Source organism: Seriola dumerili, unplaced genomic scaffold, assembly GCF_002260705.1.
Source record: "Seriola dumerili isolate Sdu_G_001 unplaced genomic scaffold, Sdu_1.0 BDQW01000531.1, whole genome shotgun sequence".
Classification (NCBI taxonomy): domain Eukaryota; kingdom Metazoa; phylum Chordata; class Actinopteri; order Carangiformes; family Carangidae; genus Seriola; species Seriola dumerili.
This window is the reverse complement of record NW_019174786.1, coordinates 225,888-239,517: the sequence shown is the minus strand read 5'-3', so window position 1 is coordinate 239,517 and position 13,630 is coordinate 225,888. Positions and strand designations below refer to the sequence as shown.

The 13,630-nt window shown below is 40.1% G+C and overlaps 3 protein-coding genes across 5 annotated transcripts; 2 read left to right on the top strand and 1 right to left on the bottom strand.

The window, feature by feature from the left end:
* Window positions 1–454: 454 nt before the first annotated feature.
* On the top strand, window positions 455–3,665 carry LOC111235593 (claudin-15-like). Its single transcript, XM_022764100.1, has 5 exons — window positions 455–841; window positions 1,069–1,233; window positions 1,422–1,503; window positions 1,606–1,713; window positions 2,934–3,665. The coding sequence occupies exons 1-5, from the start codon at window positions 625–627 to the stop codon at window positions 3,028–3,030; spliced, it is 669 nt and encodes a 222-aa protein (XP_022619821.1). The 5' UTR covers window positions 455–624; the 3' UTR covers window positions 3,031–3,665.
* An 812-nt stretch (window positions 3,666–4,477) lies between these two features.
* On the top strand, window positions 4,478–11,085 carry LOC111235592 (dnaJ homolog subfamily C member 3-like). Its single transcript, XM_022764099.1, has 12 exons — window positions 4,478–4,903; window positions 5,922–6,032; window positions 6,207–6,331; window positions 6,485–6,559; window positions 6,682–6,825; window positions 6,935–7,116; window positions 7,274–7,393; window positions 7,754–7,859; window positions 7,966–8,086; window positions 8,506–8,638; window positions 8,758–8,906; window positions 9,254–11,085. The coding sequence occupies exons 1-12, from the start codon at window positions 4,819–4,821 to the stop codon at window positions 9,397–9,399; spliced, it is 1,497 nt and encodes a 498-aa protein (XP_022619820.1). The 5' UTR covers window positions 4,478–4,818; the 3' UTR covers window positions 9,400–11,085.
* Window positions 11,086–11,151: 66 nt separating this feature from the next.
* naa38 (N(alpha)-acetyltransferase 38, NatC auxiliary subunit) lies at window positions 11,152–13,053 on the bottom strand. 3 transcript variants are annotated; one of them, XM_022764095.1, is made up of 3 exons: window positions 12,971–13,053; window positions 12,145–12,319; window positions 11,152–11,641 (listed from the first exon to the last, which is right to left on the bottom strand). In XM_022764095.1, the coding sequence occupies exons 1-3, from the start codon at window positions 13,007–13,009 to the stop codon at window positions 11,517–11,519; spliced, it is 339 nt and encodes a 112-aa protein (XP_022619816.1). In that variant the 5' UTR covers window positions 13,010–13,053; the 3' UTR covers window positions 11,152–11,516. The 3 variants fall into 3 exon arrangements, with proteins under 3 accessions (XP_022619816.1, XP_022619817.1, XP_022619819.1); XM_022764096.1 differs by having other exon boundaries at window positions 12,145–12,316; window positions 12,971–13,040; XM_022764098.1 differs by having other exon boundaries at window positions 12,145–12,313; window positions 12,971–13,040.
* Window positions 13,054–13,630: the final 577 nt, after the last annotated feature.

Here is a 13,630-nt window from a genome sequence, read left to right as displayed (position 1 = left end):
TAAATAAATAAAAAGTAGGTACTGTGTTTAATGTCACTTCAGTGTGTAACTTTGCATATAAATCAAAACAAATATTGACATATTTCAGAAAGCTCTATCACACAAAACTTTTCATAAACTGATAATAACATTTGATTTTTTAAGATTTGATCATAAACCAGATCAAATGTGACAAAAAAAAACCAAAATGTGGATGAATACGTCTTATAAACATTCCTGAAAGCGTAAACAGTCTAGTGTCATTAAGAGCGACAGATGACCATTGGACCCTGAGTGAACTGATAAACACCTGCTCAGTTTCAGGGGTGTAAAATGCAAAAGAAAAAAGAAAAAAAAAAAGTGTGAGAGGAGAGAGGGGAGGAGAGAAAGCAAGTCATTTAATGATTATATATATCTGCTGAGCTGAACACATCTCACAGTGGCAGAACAGACACCACACACTCACACACTCTCTCTCTCTCTCTCTCTCTCTCTCTCTCACACACACACACACACACACACACACACACATACACACACTCAACAAAATCAGAGGTTCTGACTTTTATAACAAGTTGTGTTGAATCATAAGATTTGAGATCTGGATATACTTCTGTTCGACTGCGGCACCAAGGAGGGGGAGGAATGGATCCGATTGTGGAAGTAGTGGCCTTAGTTATGGGGTTCATCGGATGGGTGATGGTTGGGGTCACCCTGCCCAACCGTTACTGGAGGACCTCCACCGTCGACGGGAACGTCATCACCACCTCCACCATTTATGAAAACTTGTGGATGTCATGTGCGACGGATTCGACCGGGGTTCATAACTGCAGGGAGTTCCCTTCACTGCTCGCTTTGAGTGGTATGTTGACAGGAAGGAGAAAAAAAAATGGAATAAATCATTTTTATTGTACAATTTAACATTTTTTTTAAAGTGATGATCCACAAAAAAATCAATCATAGATCATTTTAACTTGGAAAAAAAATGAAAACATTAGAGAAAAAATCTCATGAGAAGCATCTGTTAAAGATTTTTTTAAAAAGATGATGAATTCAGCGGCTGCTTGTTTATTTCCAAACCATCTCCAGGTTACATCCAGGCGTCTCGTGCCTTGATGATCACTTCCATAGTGTTGGGCACCTTTGGACTGGTGGCGGCCATGATAGGACTACAGTGTTCGAAGGCAGGGGGGGAGAACTATGTCCTCAAAGGGAGGATTGCTGGCACCGCTGGAGTCTTTTTCATGCTTCAAGGTAACAAAAAGATGCACCCAAAAATGATAATACACTACCTCGTAAATACAGTGGATAAAGGAAGTTCAATCCTCCATAGATTTCCCCTTGGTTTGCTTCCTTCAGACTCGTGTAAAAGTATCTGGCAACTTCTTCAATGGTTTCTCAATGATTAAAGAATATTTGTGGGATCTTTTTTCTATGAAAAGGTGTGTGCACAATGGTCGCAGTGTCCTGGTACGCCTTCAACATCACTCAGGAATTCTTCGACCCTTTCTACCCCGGGATAAGGTAAGACAGAGGAAGGTGGAGAAGAGGGGATGGGATGACTTTTAAGGCCTAACGTGAAGCTCACCCGAGTGTCGGCTGACTGCGCTCCACTGTGTGTCGCAGGTATGAAATTGGAGAAGGGCTTTACATCGGCTGGTGCTCCGCTGTGCTCGCCATCGCAGGAGGAGCCTGTCTCACCTGCTCCTGCAGATTTGGCACAGAGGAAAAATAGTAAGTTCAGTTCAAACAGTTTGATCCCTCTTTGTCTCTGTCTGCCAAATAATAACACAACATGACGTCACCTTTGTACGGAGCTGAGAAGAATCTGCCAAACACTTTTGTTTTAAATTGATTTTTTTGTTGACAGTTGATAATTCAAACTGACAATTAACAGATGTTTTTTATTAATTGCAATTATCTGTAACTTAACGCATTGCTTTCTAACCACTTGCAAGCTCCTCCATACACAACAGGTAAAAAGTGACAGTCTCTTTTGAATGTAGTGGAGTGAAAAATAAATTGCCTAAATTAATTGTGACATGTGCCAAATCTAATCTACTTTACAAGCATGTGGTGAATTCCTGTGATGAATGTTTTCCTGTTGAGGAGAAACTGAGAGAACCTTGAAAACTGTCCATCCATCCAAACACACTGTGTTTATGACAATGATAAAATTGTAATAAAGTGCGATACCAAAAGGGTTGGGTGATTAGAATATAAATCAGAGGCATGTGAGGGATTAGTCATGACTTCATCAACCAATTAGTTACCTGGTTACCTGTGTCGTGCCATTTTAAACAGCTGTACCAATCACAGACTTCCATGATTATAAATAAAATACAGGGACCTGGTGGTGGAAGGGTTTGGAGTGAGATAAAAGCTGAGTTTGGTCTGAGAGGCAGCGTTTGGGTCAGAAACGAAGCCCGAAGTGTCAGGAAGGTTAAAGCCACATATTTAAGATTTGAAAATGTCTCCGTTTGGCGCCCCCCAGTGGTCTAATAAAAGAGATGCTGCTGCAAATACACAGTGCTGAGACAAATAGGCTGAACACAACATCTAGACTGCACCAATTCTCACAGGAAGTCAACATTAGATAAACTTGCTTAAAACAGAACATAACCTTCTCGTAATTTTAGTAGTTTTCTAGAATGACACTAGGAAAAGCATGTGTTGAAGCAAGTGTAAATAACACAGTTAATGGTGTTTGAATGCCATATAGCAGCTTCATTATTAGGGTCTTGGTATTGTGCATGCTGACTCTGGGACACTTGAATGTAAATAAGCCATTGTTAAAGTTAGGTGACACCTGTGCTTTTGCTCCTACGACAAGTCAAAATGTCTGCTGTGAAAAAGCCTGATCAAACGCTTTCAAGATGGTTGATTTGTGGACAAACCACATGGACAAATTAGTTTAACCAACCTTTTTTTCTTTTCTTTTTTTTTTTTTGCAGCCCTTTGGCTTATCAAACCAGGGGGACTGTTTACTCTGGACCTGCTCCGACCAGAAGCGTGGCTGCCAGCACTTACGGCCGAAATGCATATGTTTGAGCAGGACATGAAAACAGAACTATGACGATCAAATCCCTTTCAGATATCCAGGGGTAAACTTTTTCATCACCTCAGTTTTTGTTGATGCAACCTAACACGTCCTAGTGCTCAGTTTTCACACCTCAGATGAAGTTTTTTTTTTGTCCATGACTGTGTGTCCATCAAGTGATGGAAGTCACACAGCACCACTGAACTGTATATAACCACATTATCAATTGTGTTTTTTGAAAAATAATAATAATAAAAAATGATAGCATTGAAATGAAATGATAGCATTGATGTTATAAGAGTTGTACAAAGCTGAGCTACTTATCACTGTTTCAATGCACAACCATGCTAAATGCGTGCAGTGATTTTATTTATATTCGTGAGATGACGTTAGCACAAATACATTTACACACAGTCACTTATTTTGAAGGAAATTCTGTAATTTGATGATCTGCATACACACTTTTAGACACTTGTAAGGGGAAGGTCAAAATTGGAATAATCCAGATGTTTGTGTTTGTTGTTTTGTACAGTTTTATAGACAGTACCTTTGTAAGAGGGTGGAGGAGAAAGTTATCTTTGTTTTGATGGTATTTTGTTTGTTTGTTTGTTTGTTTTTTATGATTGCACACAATAAAATGTGTTATTCTAAACATTTCCATTTTACCTTTTATTTTTAAAGGTGTTTCTTTTAACAATACGATCAATAATAGTGTCAGATAAACAATCTTAATGCTGCAATATTTGCATCTTTACTACTTTTGTGTGCATGTGTGCAGGTAACACCTCTTTAATTCAGACAACTCACACAATGAACATTAATCATTAAAAAACATCCTGTGTTTAAAATGTAATTATCGATATCAGTATTGGTATTGGTGATCCTGGCCCTGATATCAGACCAAAACGACTTTGTGGTATTACCCACTCCTAATTTGGACTGTAATATGGAGGAATAAAAATTCACTGAAAAAACAAATAGTTAAATTAATTAAAAAAAAAAAAAATTTGATTGTGCTTTTTAAAAACATAAAAACAACATCATAAAGTCATAAAGTGTATCATAATTATAACTTAAATGGTAGACTGTGACCCCACTTAAATAGTAAACTTAATTTTGTCAATTTTGCCCAGTGGTTCTGAGCTGTTATTTCACACTAATAATCATATAAAGGTGGATATTGTTAACCAAGTTATTCATGATGTAAAGTTAACGCTTTCGGCAGGTTTACTCACTGCTTTTAGCATAACTGTAACTACTAAAGACCACTTGTGGTGACGCTATTTGTCAGCCTGCCTGGCCCATGCAGAGATTTCATCTGGGGAGTGCCATCAGAGTTAAAATAGCGTCTCCAATGAGAGAAGCCCACGTCTCTGGACGAACACGGATGTGCGGCGTGTTGACCAACCACCGTAATGTAGGGCAGAAAGGGAGGGGACGAATAATGGTTTCGTTTACAAAGTGTCCGGGTCGCCAGTTGTTCAGCTTCTCCATCGTTTTGTTACGTGAATGTGTTTGAAGTTCACGTAAAGCCCAGTTATTCCTGTTTTAGGAAGAAAGGCGCTGGTAAACGGTTCGTTTTTTTTAGGAGAGGGGGAACCTTTCAGTGGCGTATCTCATTTCCACACGGAATACTGACACACCGGGATCGTAAATACAGCGTCGTTGCTGCCCGTTTGGTCTGGCAGAGAGAAAAGATGAGGATTTAATAACGAATAATCATTGTTTCAATGAAACGAGTAGGTATTTTCACTAGACGTGGAAGCAGAGCCGGTGTCAGGGAGTGAACAGGTTCAGTAATGGAGTCGTGTCGGCGGACCGGACTCAGCGGGGTCCTGTGCTCGCTGTCACTGTTGTGTGTCATCCTGGACATCCAGCTGGACGGTAAGACTGGCTTTACACCAAAAACAAGTTGTTTAAACCCTCCTCAAACACAAGTACAGGTGTGTCCAGAGGTTTCCAGCTTATTTGTTGTTTTTAGCTGTTGAAAGTTTCCCACACTGTGACGGAATGTTAGCTTACCTAGGTTACATTATGGCCCGCCTCTCCAAAATAAAAGTCACCTGCTGCCTCATCGTTGTTCTAGTATAAAAAATAATTGAGGAATTGAAAGCTAAATGTAACTGTATTAGTTATGCAAATAGTTGAGTACAGTGCGTGTGAAGTGACGGAGGCGTAACCAAGAACCACATTTTTTGCTTTGGGCCACATCCTCCTTTCCTGTCATCCGTTGTCATTGTCACCTGTATTTCAAATTTAAAGCATCAAACTTGTTTTTACATTAAACAGAAATGAAATATAATATGAAGTATTTGAAAAATTAAACCATTACGCAATTAAATAGAAAACATTTGAATTACTGAGTTATCTGTTGATTGTTTATCAGATTTAATGATTAATAATTTTGGGTGACAAATATCAGAAAATAGGGAAAATTACTCCTCATAATTTCCCAGATAACATCTTCAAATTACTTGTTTAATCCATTCATCCCTACAATACTCAAAGATGACAAATTTATATCATGGCATAGTATGATTTATTGTTTCTCAATCCTATGAAATAAGATATAAATGCACTTATTTGTCTCACTCACAAATTGGCAGAATTGGTTGTAAAGGTTAAAAATGTGTAGGAGTTTAAAATTTACATGTAAATCAAATATTGGTCGAAATACTTTTGAGTTACTGACTTGGAATATGTGAAAACGGAATTACAGTTTTGCAGGTGCAACTCACCTGTTTGTGTGTTCTTATCACAACTTTGTAATTCTGGTGATGCCAGACCGCAATGTGAAAAGAAGTTTAAATCTAAAAAAGACAGACAGACAGACAGACAGACAGACAGACTCTTTGTCAGTGATGTATTTCCAGCGGGGCTCAAGTACAGTTTTATGTTACAGGTGTCTTAGGGGCAACTCATGTCGAGATCGAGCACCACTTGGAGATGGGCCGCAAACTTTTGGCAGCCGGTCAGCTGGCTGAAGCCTTGTCCCACTACCACTCTGCTGTGGGTAAGGTTACACACACACAGACAGACATGCAGACAAGAACACATTTATATTCTCACCACTGGCTGACATTTTCAGTCCGTATCTTGGCTCTAATAATGCCTGTCTCTTCCCATACTTGTTGCTCTTTGGTACTTTGACAAAATAGATATTTAAAGTGTTTTCTACATTTTGCAGAGGGAGACTCTAAGAATTACCTGACCTACTACAAGCGAGCTGCGGTGTTCCTGGCTATGGGAAAATCCAAATCTGCCCTGCCAGACCTGACCAGAGCCATTCAGCTCAAGCCTGACTTTTTGGCTGTAAGCTCACCTGTTAACTCACCACGTGAAAGATTATACAATCTTAATGATATTGTTGATCATTTCCTTCTTTTGTGTCCATGTGCCTGTCATATTTCTCTTTCACACCTCCTTTTCTTGTCATTCCATCTCTTCCTGTTCCTCCATTTTCAGGCCAGGTTGCAGAGAGGCAACATCCTGTTAAAGCAGGGCAACACACAGGAGGCCAAAGACGACTTTAACGCAGTGGTAAGTTCATTGATATGTTACTACTTTTGCCATCCTAAATCATTGCTAGTGTTTTGCCAGATTGATACGTGTTGTATCTACCTGTTTATTTTGTTTTTTTGTTGTTTTTTTTTTATTTGCAGCTGCAGCGATCTCCAGACCACGAAGAGGCCCAGGACCAGCTGATTAAGGCAAACGAGCTGGAGGAGCTGCAGGAGGAGGCCCATGCTGCATACCACCAAGGGGACTACAGCGCCACCATCACTGTGCTGGAGAGAGTTATAGAGGTGCGTGTGACAGCACTGTCGTGGGGTCTACAGACAGGGTCAGGGAGCGGAGGTTGGCTCATTGCAGTAACGTAACGTTATCTTTATAAAAGTCGTCATCTTCCTTCAGATCTCTCCCTGGGATCCTGAGTCACGGGAGCTTCGTGCAGATTGTTACATCCGAATGGGCGATCCGCAGAAAGCCATCCAGGACCTGACGCCAACGACGCGGCTACGCAACGACAACCGCGCTGCCTTCCTGAAGCTCAGCCTGCTGCACTACAGGCTCGGAGAACACCACGACTCACTCAAGTGAGCTTTGTTACTGGAGTGAACACAAACGGAGTCATGCAAAATAGCTAATTTTCATCTTCAGAGCATTCTCGGTGCTCAGCATTTGTTTTTAAGTTGAAGTAAACTTGAGCACCCTCCACTCCACTCACCCATCTATCCATCCTTCTCTCTGCAGTCACATCCGAGAGTGTCTGAAGCTCGACCAGGATGACAAGGAGTGTTTCAGCCACTACAAGCAGGTGAAAAAGCTCAGCAAGCAGCTGGACTCAGCAGAAGGATACATTCAGGAGGATAGGTCAGTACTCTTGTAGGATTGATGCACTTTTCCCTCCTAAATCCTGATCGTCTTAGGACGTCTGACATTTATTTACCGCGTGTGCTTTAAATTATTGTTTGCATCAGAAACAGGAAACTTTGTCCGCCACTTTGAATTCTTGAGATAAAAGTTTGCAGATGCTTGTGCTTGTGGTTTGATGAGTCAAAGCACATACTGTAATGTATTAAACATTAAAATCTTATTCCTGATCTGCATGTCACATGTCATTTTTGCTCTCTGTCTATCTTTTTTTTTTTTTGTTGCTTCCTGACACTCTGAAAAACACTTATATAAAACTAAGGGAGTAAGTTAAATTGATTGTTCTCTGCCTGCAATTAGGTGTCAGGAGGCCATCGATAAGTATGAATCTGTGATGAAAACTGAGCCCAATGTGGAATACTACACCAACCTGGCCAAAGAGAGGATCTGCTTCTGCCTCGTCAAGGTGAGAGAGAGAATGAGAACCTTTCATTTAGAGCTGCGGGTGAATTTCTAGCCAAGTTTTTTAGCTTTTTAGTTGTTCAACATCTCTTGCTTCTTGCCAACTCTAGATTAAATTGGCGATGGAGGCGATAGACGCGTGCTCAGAGGCCCATCAGAGAACCCCCCGCAACGCCAACGTCCTCCGAGACCGAGCGGAGGCTTACATCCTCAACCAGGACTATGAGAAAGGTAATAGGACTCGCCGGTCTCAACGACAACAAACTGCAGAAAACTGGTTTATATTTTCTTAAAGTATCTTAGCTGAAGTCATAAGGCCAGGTCATAAAGACCGGTTCAACTGGAAGCAGACTAGTCATAATGCATACCTTGCATTTAAGGATTATGCCTGGATAAACAAAGATCTTGCATCTGCCAGCACAAACAAAAACAGTTGTGTCCATGGTAGCAGGTGCTCCATGGTTTAAAATAACAGACTGTAGTTTTTTATGATCATCAAAACAGAATCAGGTAAAACTTTTTAGTTATTGTCAGAGGGATGTTAGTTACATAAGGGATGACTGTCTTGCTAGTCTTTAATTTGGAAATTAATTGTCTTACGAAAAGAAAACGGATCTGATGAACGTCTTTTCATATCTGTTTTGCTTCAGCGGTGGAGGACTACCAGGAGGCGAGAGAGTTTGACAGCGACAGCAACGATATCAGAGAAGGACTGGAACGAGCGCAGAAACTGCTCAAAATCTCTCGCAAGAGAGATTACTATAAGATCCTCGGCGTCAACAGGTAACCGCCGAGTCTATTACAAACAGCGTTTACTTCCTCTTGACTGACATCAAACTGCAGATGCAGCCGCAGTAGATCACTTCATAGAGCAAATCACACCAACAAACTCTTCTCTTCAGGAACGCCAACAAGCAGGAGATCATCAAGGCGTACAGGAAGCTGGCACAGCAGTGGCATCCCGACAACTTCCAGTCCGAGTCAGAGAAGAAGGAAGCGGAAAAGAAATTCATCGACATCGCATCAGCTAAAGAGGTCCTAACCGACCCAGGTCAGGAGCTAAAAGGGTTACATATATATATATCTGACAGCTACTACATTTTAGTTTTAGGAATCTGATCTCTTTTTAAAAAGAAGAACTCATTCTCAGTGACATCCCTTGACATAGCAGAATTACCAAAAGGCTCTAGGGAATTATAAGAAAATGGAAAGTGGTAAAACCTTCTTCAATTTCTTATAGTTCCACTTGGTTCAGTGACATGATTCCAGCACATTTCTCTCAGGATATCTCAGAACCATTTGATTTTTGACAGAATCCGATATATGCATCACGTTAAGTAATAATTAAGTTTTCATTGTCTTAAACTTGTCCCTCCAATCATCCCATTGTTTCACCAGAAATGAGGCAGAAGTTTGACGCAGGTGAGGATCCCCTGGACCCGGAAAACCAGCAGGGTGGAGGTGGAGGACAACAAGGTTGGCCTTTTCACTTCAACCCCTTTGAGTCTGGGGGCAGCTTCCACTTCAAGTTCCAGTACAACTAAAGTAGGCGGACTTTACGAACAGGGGGGTTGGGGACATTTGTTGGACGGATGGGACATTGGGGGAATATCTATGGCGGATTTGTGGAGACGTCTTCCCCCAGAACTTGTGCTTCAACTTGGACACAGTTTTTTTTTTTTTTTTTTTTTGGGCTACTTGAACCTTTGAGTGGAGGCTTGAGCTTTTTAGTGAAAAAAACAGGACTTCTTACCACAGAAACTGAGGACCCAGCTGTGGCTACTGTTGAACTAACTCGTTGCTCTGGTTGAAGAAAATGAAGTCTGGTGTCAATATTTCAAATTCTTAGGAAAGGTGATGGTTGAAAGCAGTCATTACTGGACTTCTTTCTTTTTGGTATGTCTGCTCTTATTACTCATTTCTTTCTTTGTGCCATTTTTTTGAAACTTTACCAAGAGACTTGATTTTTTTAAACGCAGTCGCTCCTGCTTGGACATCACATAAAAGGCTGTGGGGTTGCTGGTTTTCTGCTTGCAGTATTCTTTAAAGGAAATACATGCTTACTGATCTCAGTCTATATTTTTGACCATGTCAAAGCATCTCTACAGTAGAGAACCAAAACTTTTATATTTAATGACATCAAGAGACACATGTTGTTGTGCTTCTACATTAATGGTAAGTAGGTGAGACTTTAGCACTATTACATGAAACTTGTGGGTGTAAAAGTTTTGAAATCCTATGGATCTTAAATCAGAGTAGTCGCTCTGTGGTCGGTTGTTTTTGATTTTGCTTTAAATGGCCGTTGGTTTTGTACAGTGATCTAATTGGAATAATGTGTGAATTCTGCATTTGGGTGGAAATATTATGTTTTCAACAAGCTATATCTCCAAGGAACATTATGGATGTAACCAAATTTGAAGAGTTGGTTAAAACGCAAAAAAATAATAACTGAAAAAACTTTGACTATTTATTGCACAAAGGTGTAGCAACTGATGACTGAGTCAAGAACTGTAGTATTTCTCTCTTTTCACTCATTTCAAAGCATGTCTTTGAAAACTTGCACTTTTAATCTTTCGTTTGAAAAACCTCTCCACATGGTCTCCACTCCTGAATTGTTACTGCAGGCTTTTAAAAAGCCTTTCAAAGACTCTTTACAAACCAAGTGTGTCTTCAGTGGCTATCTGATCACCTCATATATATAAAAAGGTCTAACAGAGGAAAAAGTGCACATGTCGAATGTTCTACTTGTAGCTTGAAAACCTGAGGCAGACTGTATGTAATTCATAAACGGTGTGTTGGGATAATATTTGTCCATCAGGTCGCACTGAGGCACAAACTGAAAACCGAACCATTAAGTTGAATATGTAAAATGCAACTTTGCAAATGAGCCTCATTTTTTTTCTACCATGCAAGACACACAACAGTTTAACCACAAGCTAAGAAAACATTCTTTGGAAGTTTTGATTTTTTTTTTTTTTTTTTGTGAGCACAAATTAAGTTATTTTGTCAATAATAGCTTAAGGAAAATGACTGTAACTGCTTTGACTCCTATCTACTGCTCGACTGTGTGAACCAATGTGACAGGCTCTTTGTATTTAAATCAGCTGAGTGGGACTGTTGTTGTTTCTGGGTTTTCTTTTCAGGGTTTTCTGTTTTTAGTGGCATCAATTTGTCTGTTGCCAAACTGAATCAGCTGACATGCTCAAGTGTATTAAAAATATTGAAACAATCCAATTTGTGCTAATACCTTGATGATTTGTGAAGCATAATAATATAGGGCAGCCGGGACAACGACACAATGCCTCAAATACAGCCATTTATTTTAAAACATGTCGTAACAAAGACTTTTACCATACACGGCACTGAAACACCATTTCCACACACATCCAGGTAGCTGCTGTTTGCCCACAACTTGTCACACACAAACGCTGTGCTGTACAGCTGTCACTGCGAATGGACGCTCCTTCAAGCATGGAGGGACCTGGTTAAACCCAGAATACTGGCACAGGGGTTGTGTGTCTGTAGACGCAGAGCAACCGGTTAAAAATCCTCCAGCCAAGATGTCCGATGTCCTCTGGGCTCAGCTGCAGCCTCAACATCTGGCTCGATGAGAGTCAGTCACATGAATGAGCTGAGAGTCGTCCAGACAGGCAGGGCTTCGTCAGTGGTTCGCTCCAAATCCTTGTGTGTCATCCAGACTGTCTGCCTCCACCTCGATGGATACCACGTGGTGACCGGGGATCATGGCCAGGCCCAGGACTCTGGGTTCCCCCTGGGAGAACGTGTCTGATTACAAAATAAGATAAAAAAGACAATCCAGATAAGACGACAAGTATTCAAATCTTATGATTTTGGGTTAACAGTGGGTCTATAAATTATATTTTTAAAAAATCAGACTGTTCTCAAGGTCATTTGTCTGCAATTCCTGTTGTTTCTGATAAGTTTATATTTAGCTTTAATGAAGGCTCTATAAGTAACATACTTTTAATATGGGGTGGCATTAAAAAAGACATTTTCAAAGCACTATTGAAGCTACAATACTTCATTTGTTTCCTTGGATGGCTGGAAGGATGAGAGGAAAAAAACTGTGGACATAGTTGCAAAGGAAATGAGGAAGGGAAGGAAAAGATAAAGCAAGACGCTCATGGTCGGTCCTTGCTTTCTTTGCTGCATTAGTATTTTCTGCCATGTAGGCTGACCTACATGTTTGTCACAATGTTAAATGTCACATTGTTAGGTTGATGATGACACACTGGTGTCAGAGCTCGGTGTTTTTGCAGCTTAGCAACCTGTGGATTTGAGGAATTCCTGAGCCGAGCCGAGGATGACGTTGCAGTCCCGGTCTGTGCAGAGGAACAGCCCCACCAGAGTCCGTCCGTCCGTCATGCGGATCCTCATGTTCTTGTTCAGGAGCCCCTCCAGTTTCTGCCTGGCCTGGGAGGATGAGGACACTTCAGGCTGCTCCTGGGACAGAAAGGTGACAGACTAAAATAAAAGTGGACATCATTCTGGAACAATTACTCGCTTGAGTTATTAGCTCATTGACAACACTACATGTAATTTAAGCTGCCAATTTGTGTTGTTTTCATCCATCATGTCAGAATAGCAGTACATTTGAATAGCTGAGTTGCTCACGGTTTTCTGTTTTATATCCCGATAGATTCAATACAATGGGTATTTTACTTCTGGCCAGACCCATTGAGCAATATTTAAACATTTCTTTAGGCTCTGATAATATTGAAAAATAGATTTTTGTTGATGATATGCCACAGAGTCCAGGACACATCTGGGTTTGCTGCAAAGCTAGCGTTAATCAAACTTGTTTCATTATTAAATACGCTCAGGAGACTGTGTTGTTAATGAAGATACATAGATATCTAAACACTAAGGGTATTTATGCAAATATTATTTGGTATATCTTGGTTAACGCTGTGTAATAGGGGTTTAATAGTTTTATAAGCTAATGCGTTAGCCACTGGCTAACGTTTAGTTACAACCTTAGCTTTGATAATGATGACATACTATTAAAGTAAAACGTTTTTCTTTGTTACGACACGTTAAACAGTGTGAATAAATATGTAAAATACTAACATATTTATTTAAACAAATACATACATGACTCGAAGGACCATTTTCCTCAATCATTGTCGCCATACCCCTTCTTCCTTCCTACGTTTGCTCACGGAGGGATTTTTCTGACGGACCAGCTAAACCGGAAACCCAGTTTCCAGTTGTGTTTTTTTATTTAAAGGGAACGACAAGCTGATATAACGTTCAGGTTTAGGATGAAATTTTAAAAAATTTAGAAAACCACCTATTCGGCAGCATATTACAGATGAAAGAGGAAGAAACAAACAACGGACAGGGACACTATTAAATGTAGGAATTTATTGCCAAGGCTGGTACATTCACATTTAGCACTTTAGCAAATCTTTCTGAGAACTTTTACCTACATACAGATATCTTATCAAAAATATCATCATGTGAACCTAATGTTAAATGTATTATTTCTTTAACTTCTTAAAATATTCTCTAAACTAGACTATCTAACTTTTGCTAAACAGCGGCCGCAGTTGGTAAAAACGTGATATCGGCGCATTGAATTTCCCTTCATTTCCAGAGATTCACCTGAGTCATTTCCTTTAAAGGCATTAACACAGATTGTTTTATTTTTATGTTAAAATCCGTTCAAAAGTTGTTTTTTTTACGCATCAGGACTTCACTTCACAGCATCAACACACATAAACTCTCCAGAAAAAGCTGTAGTTTATCACC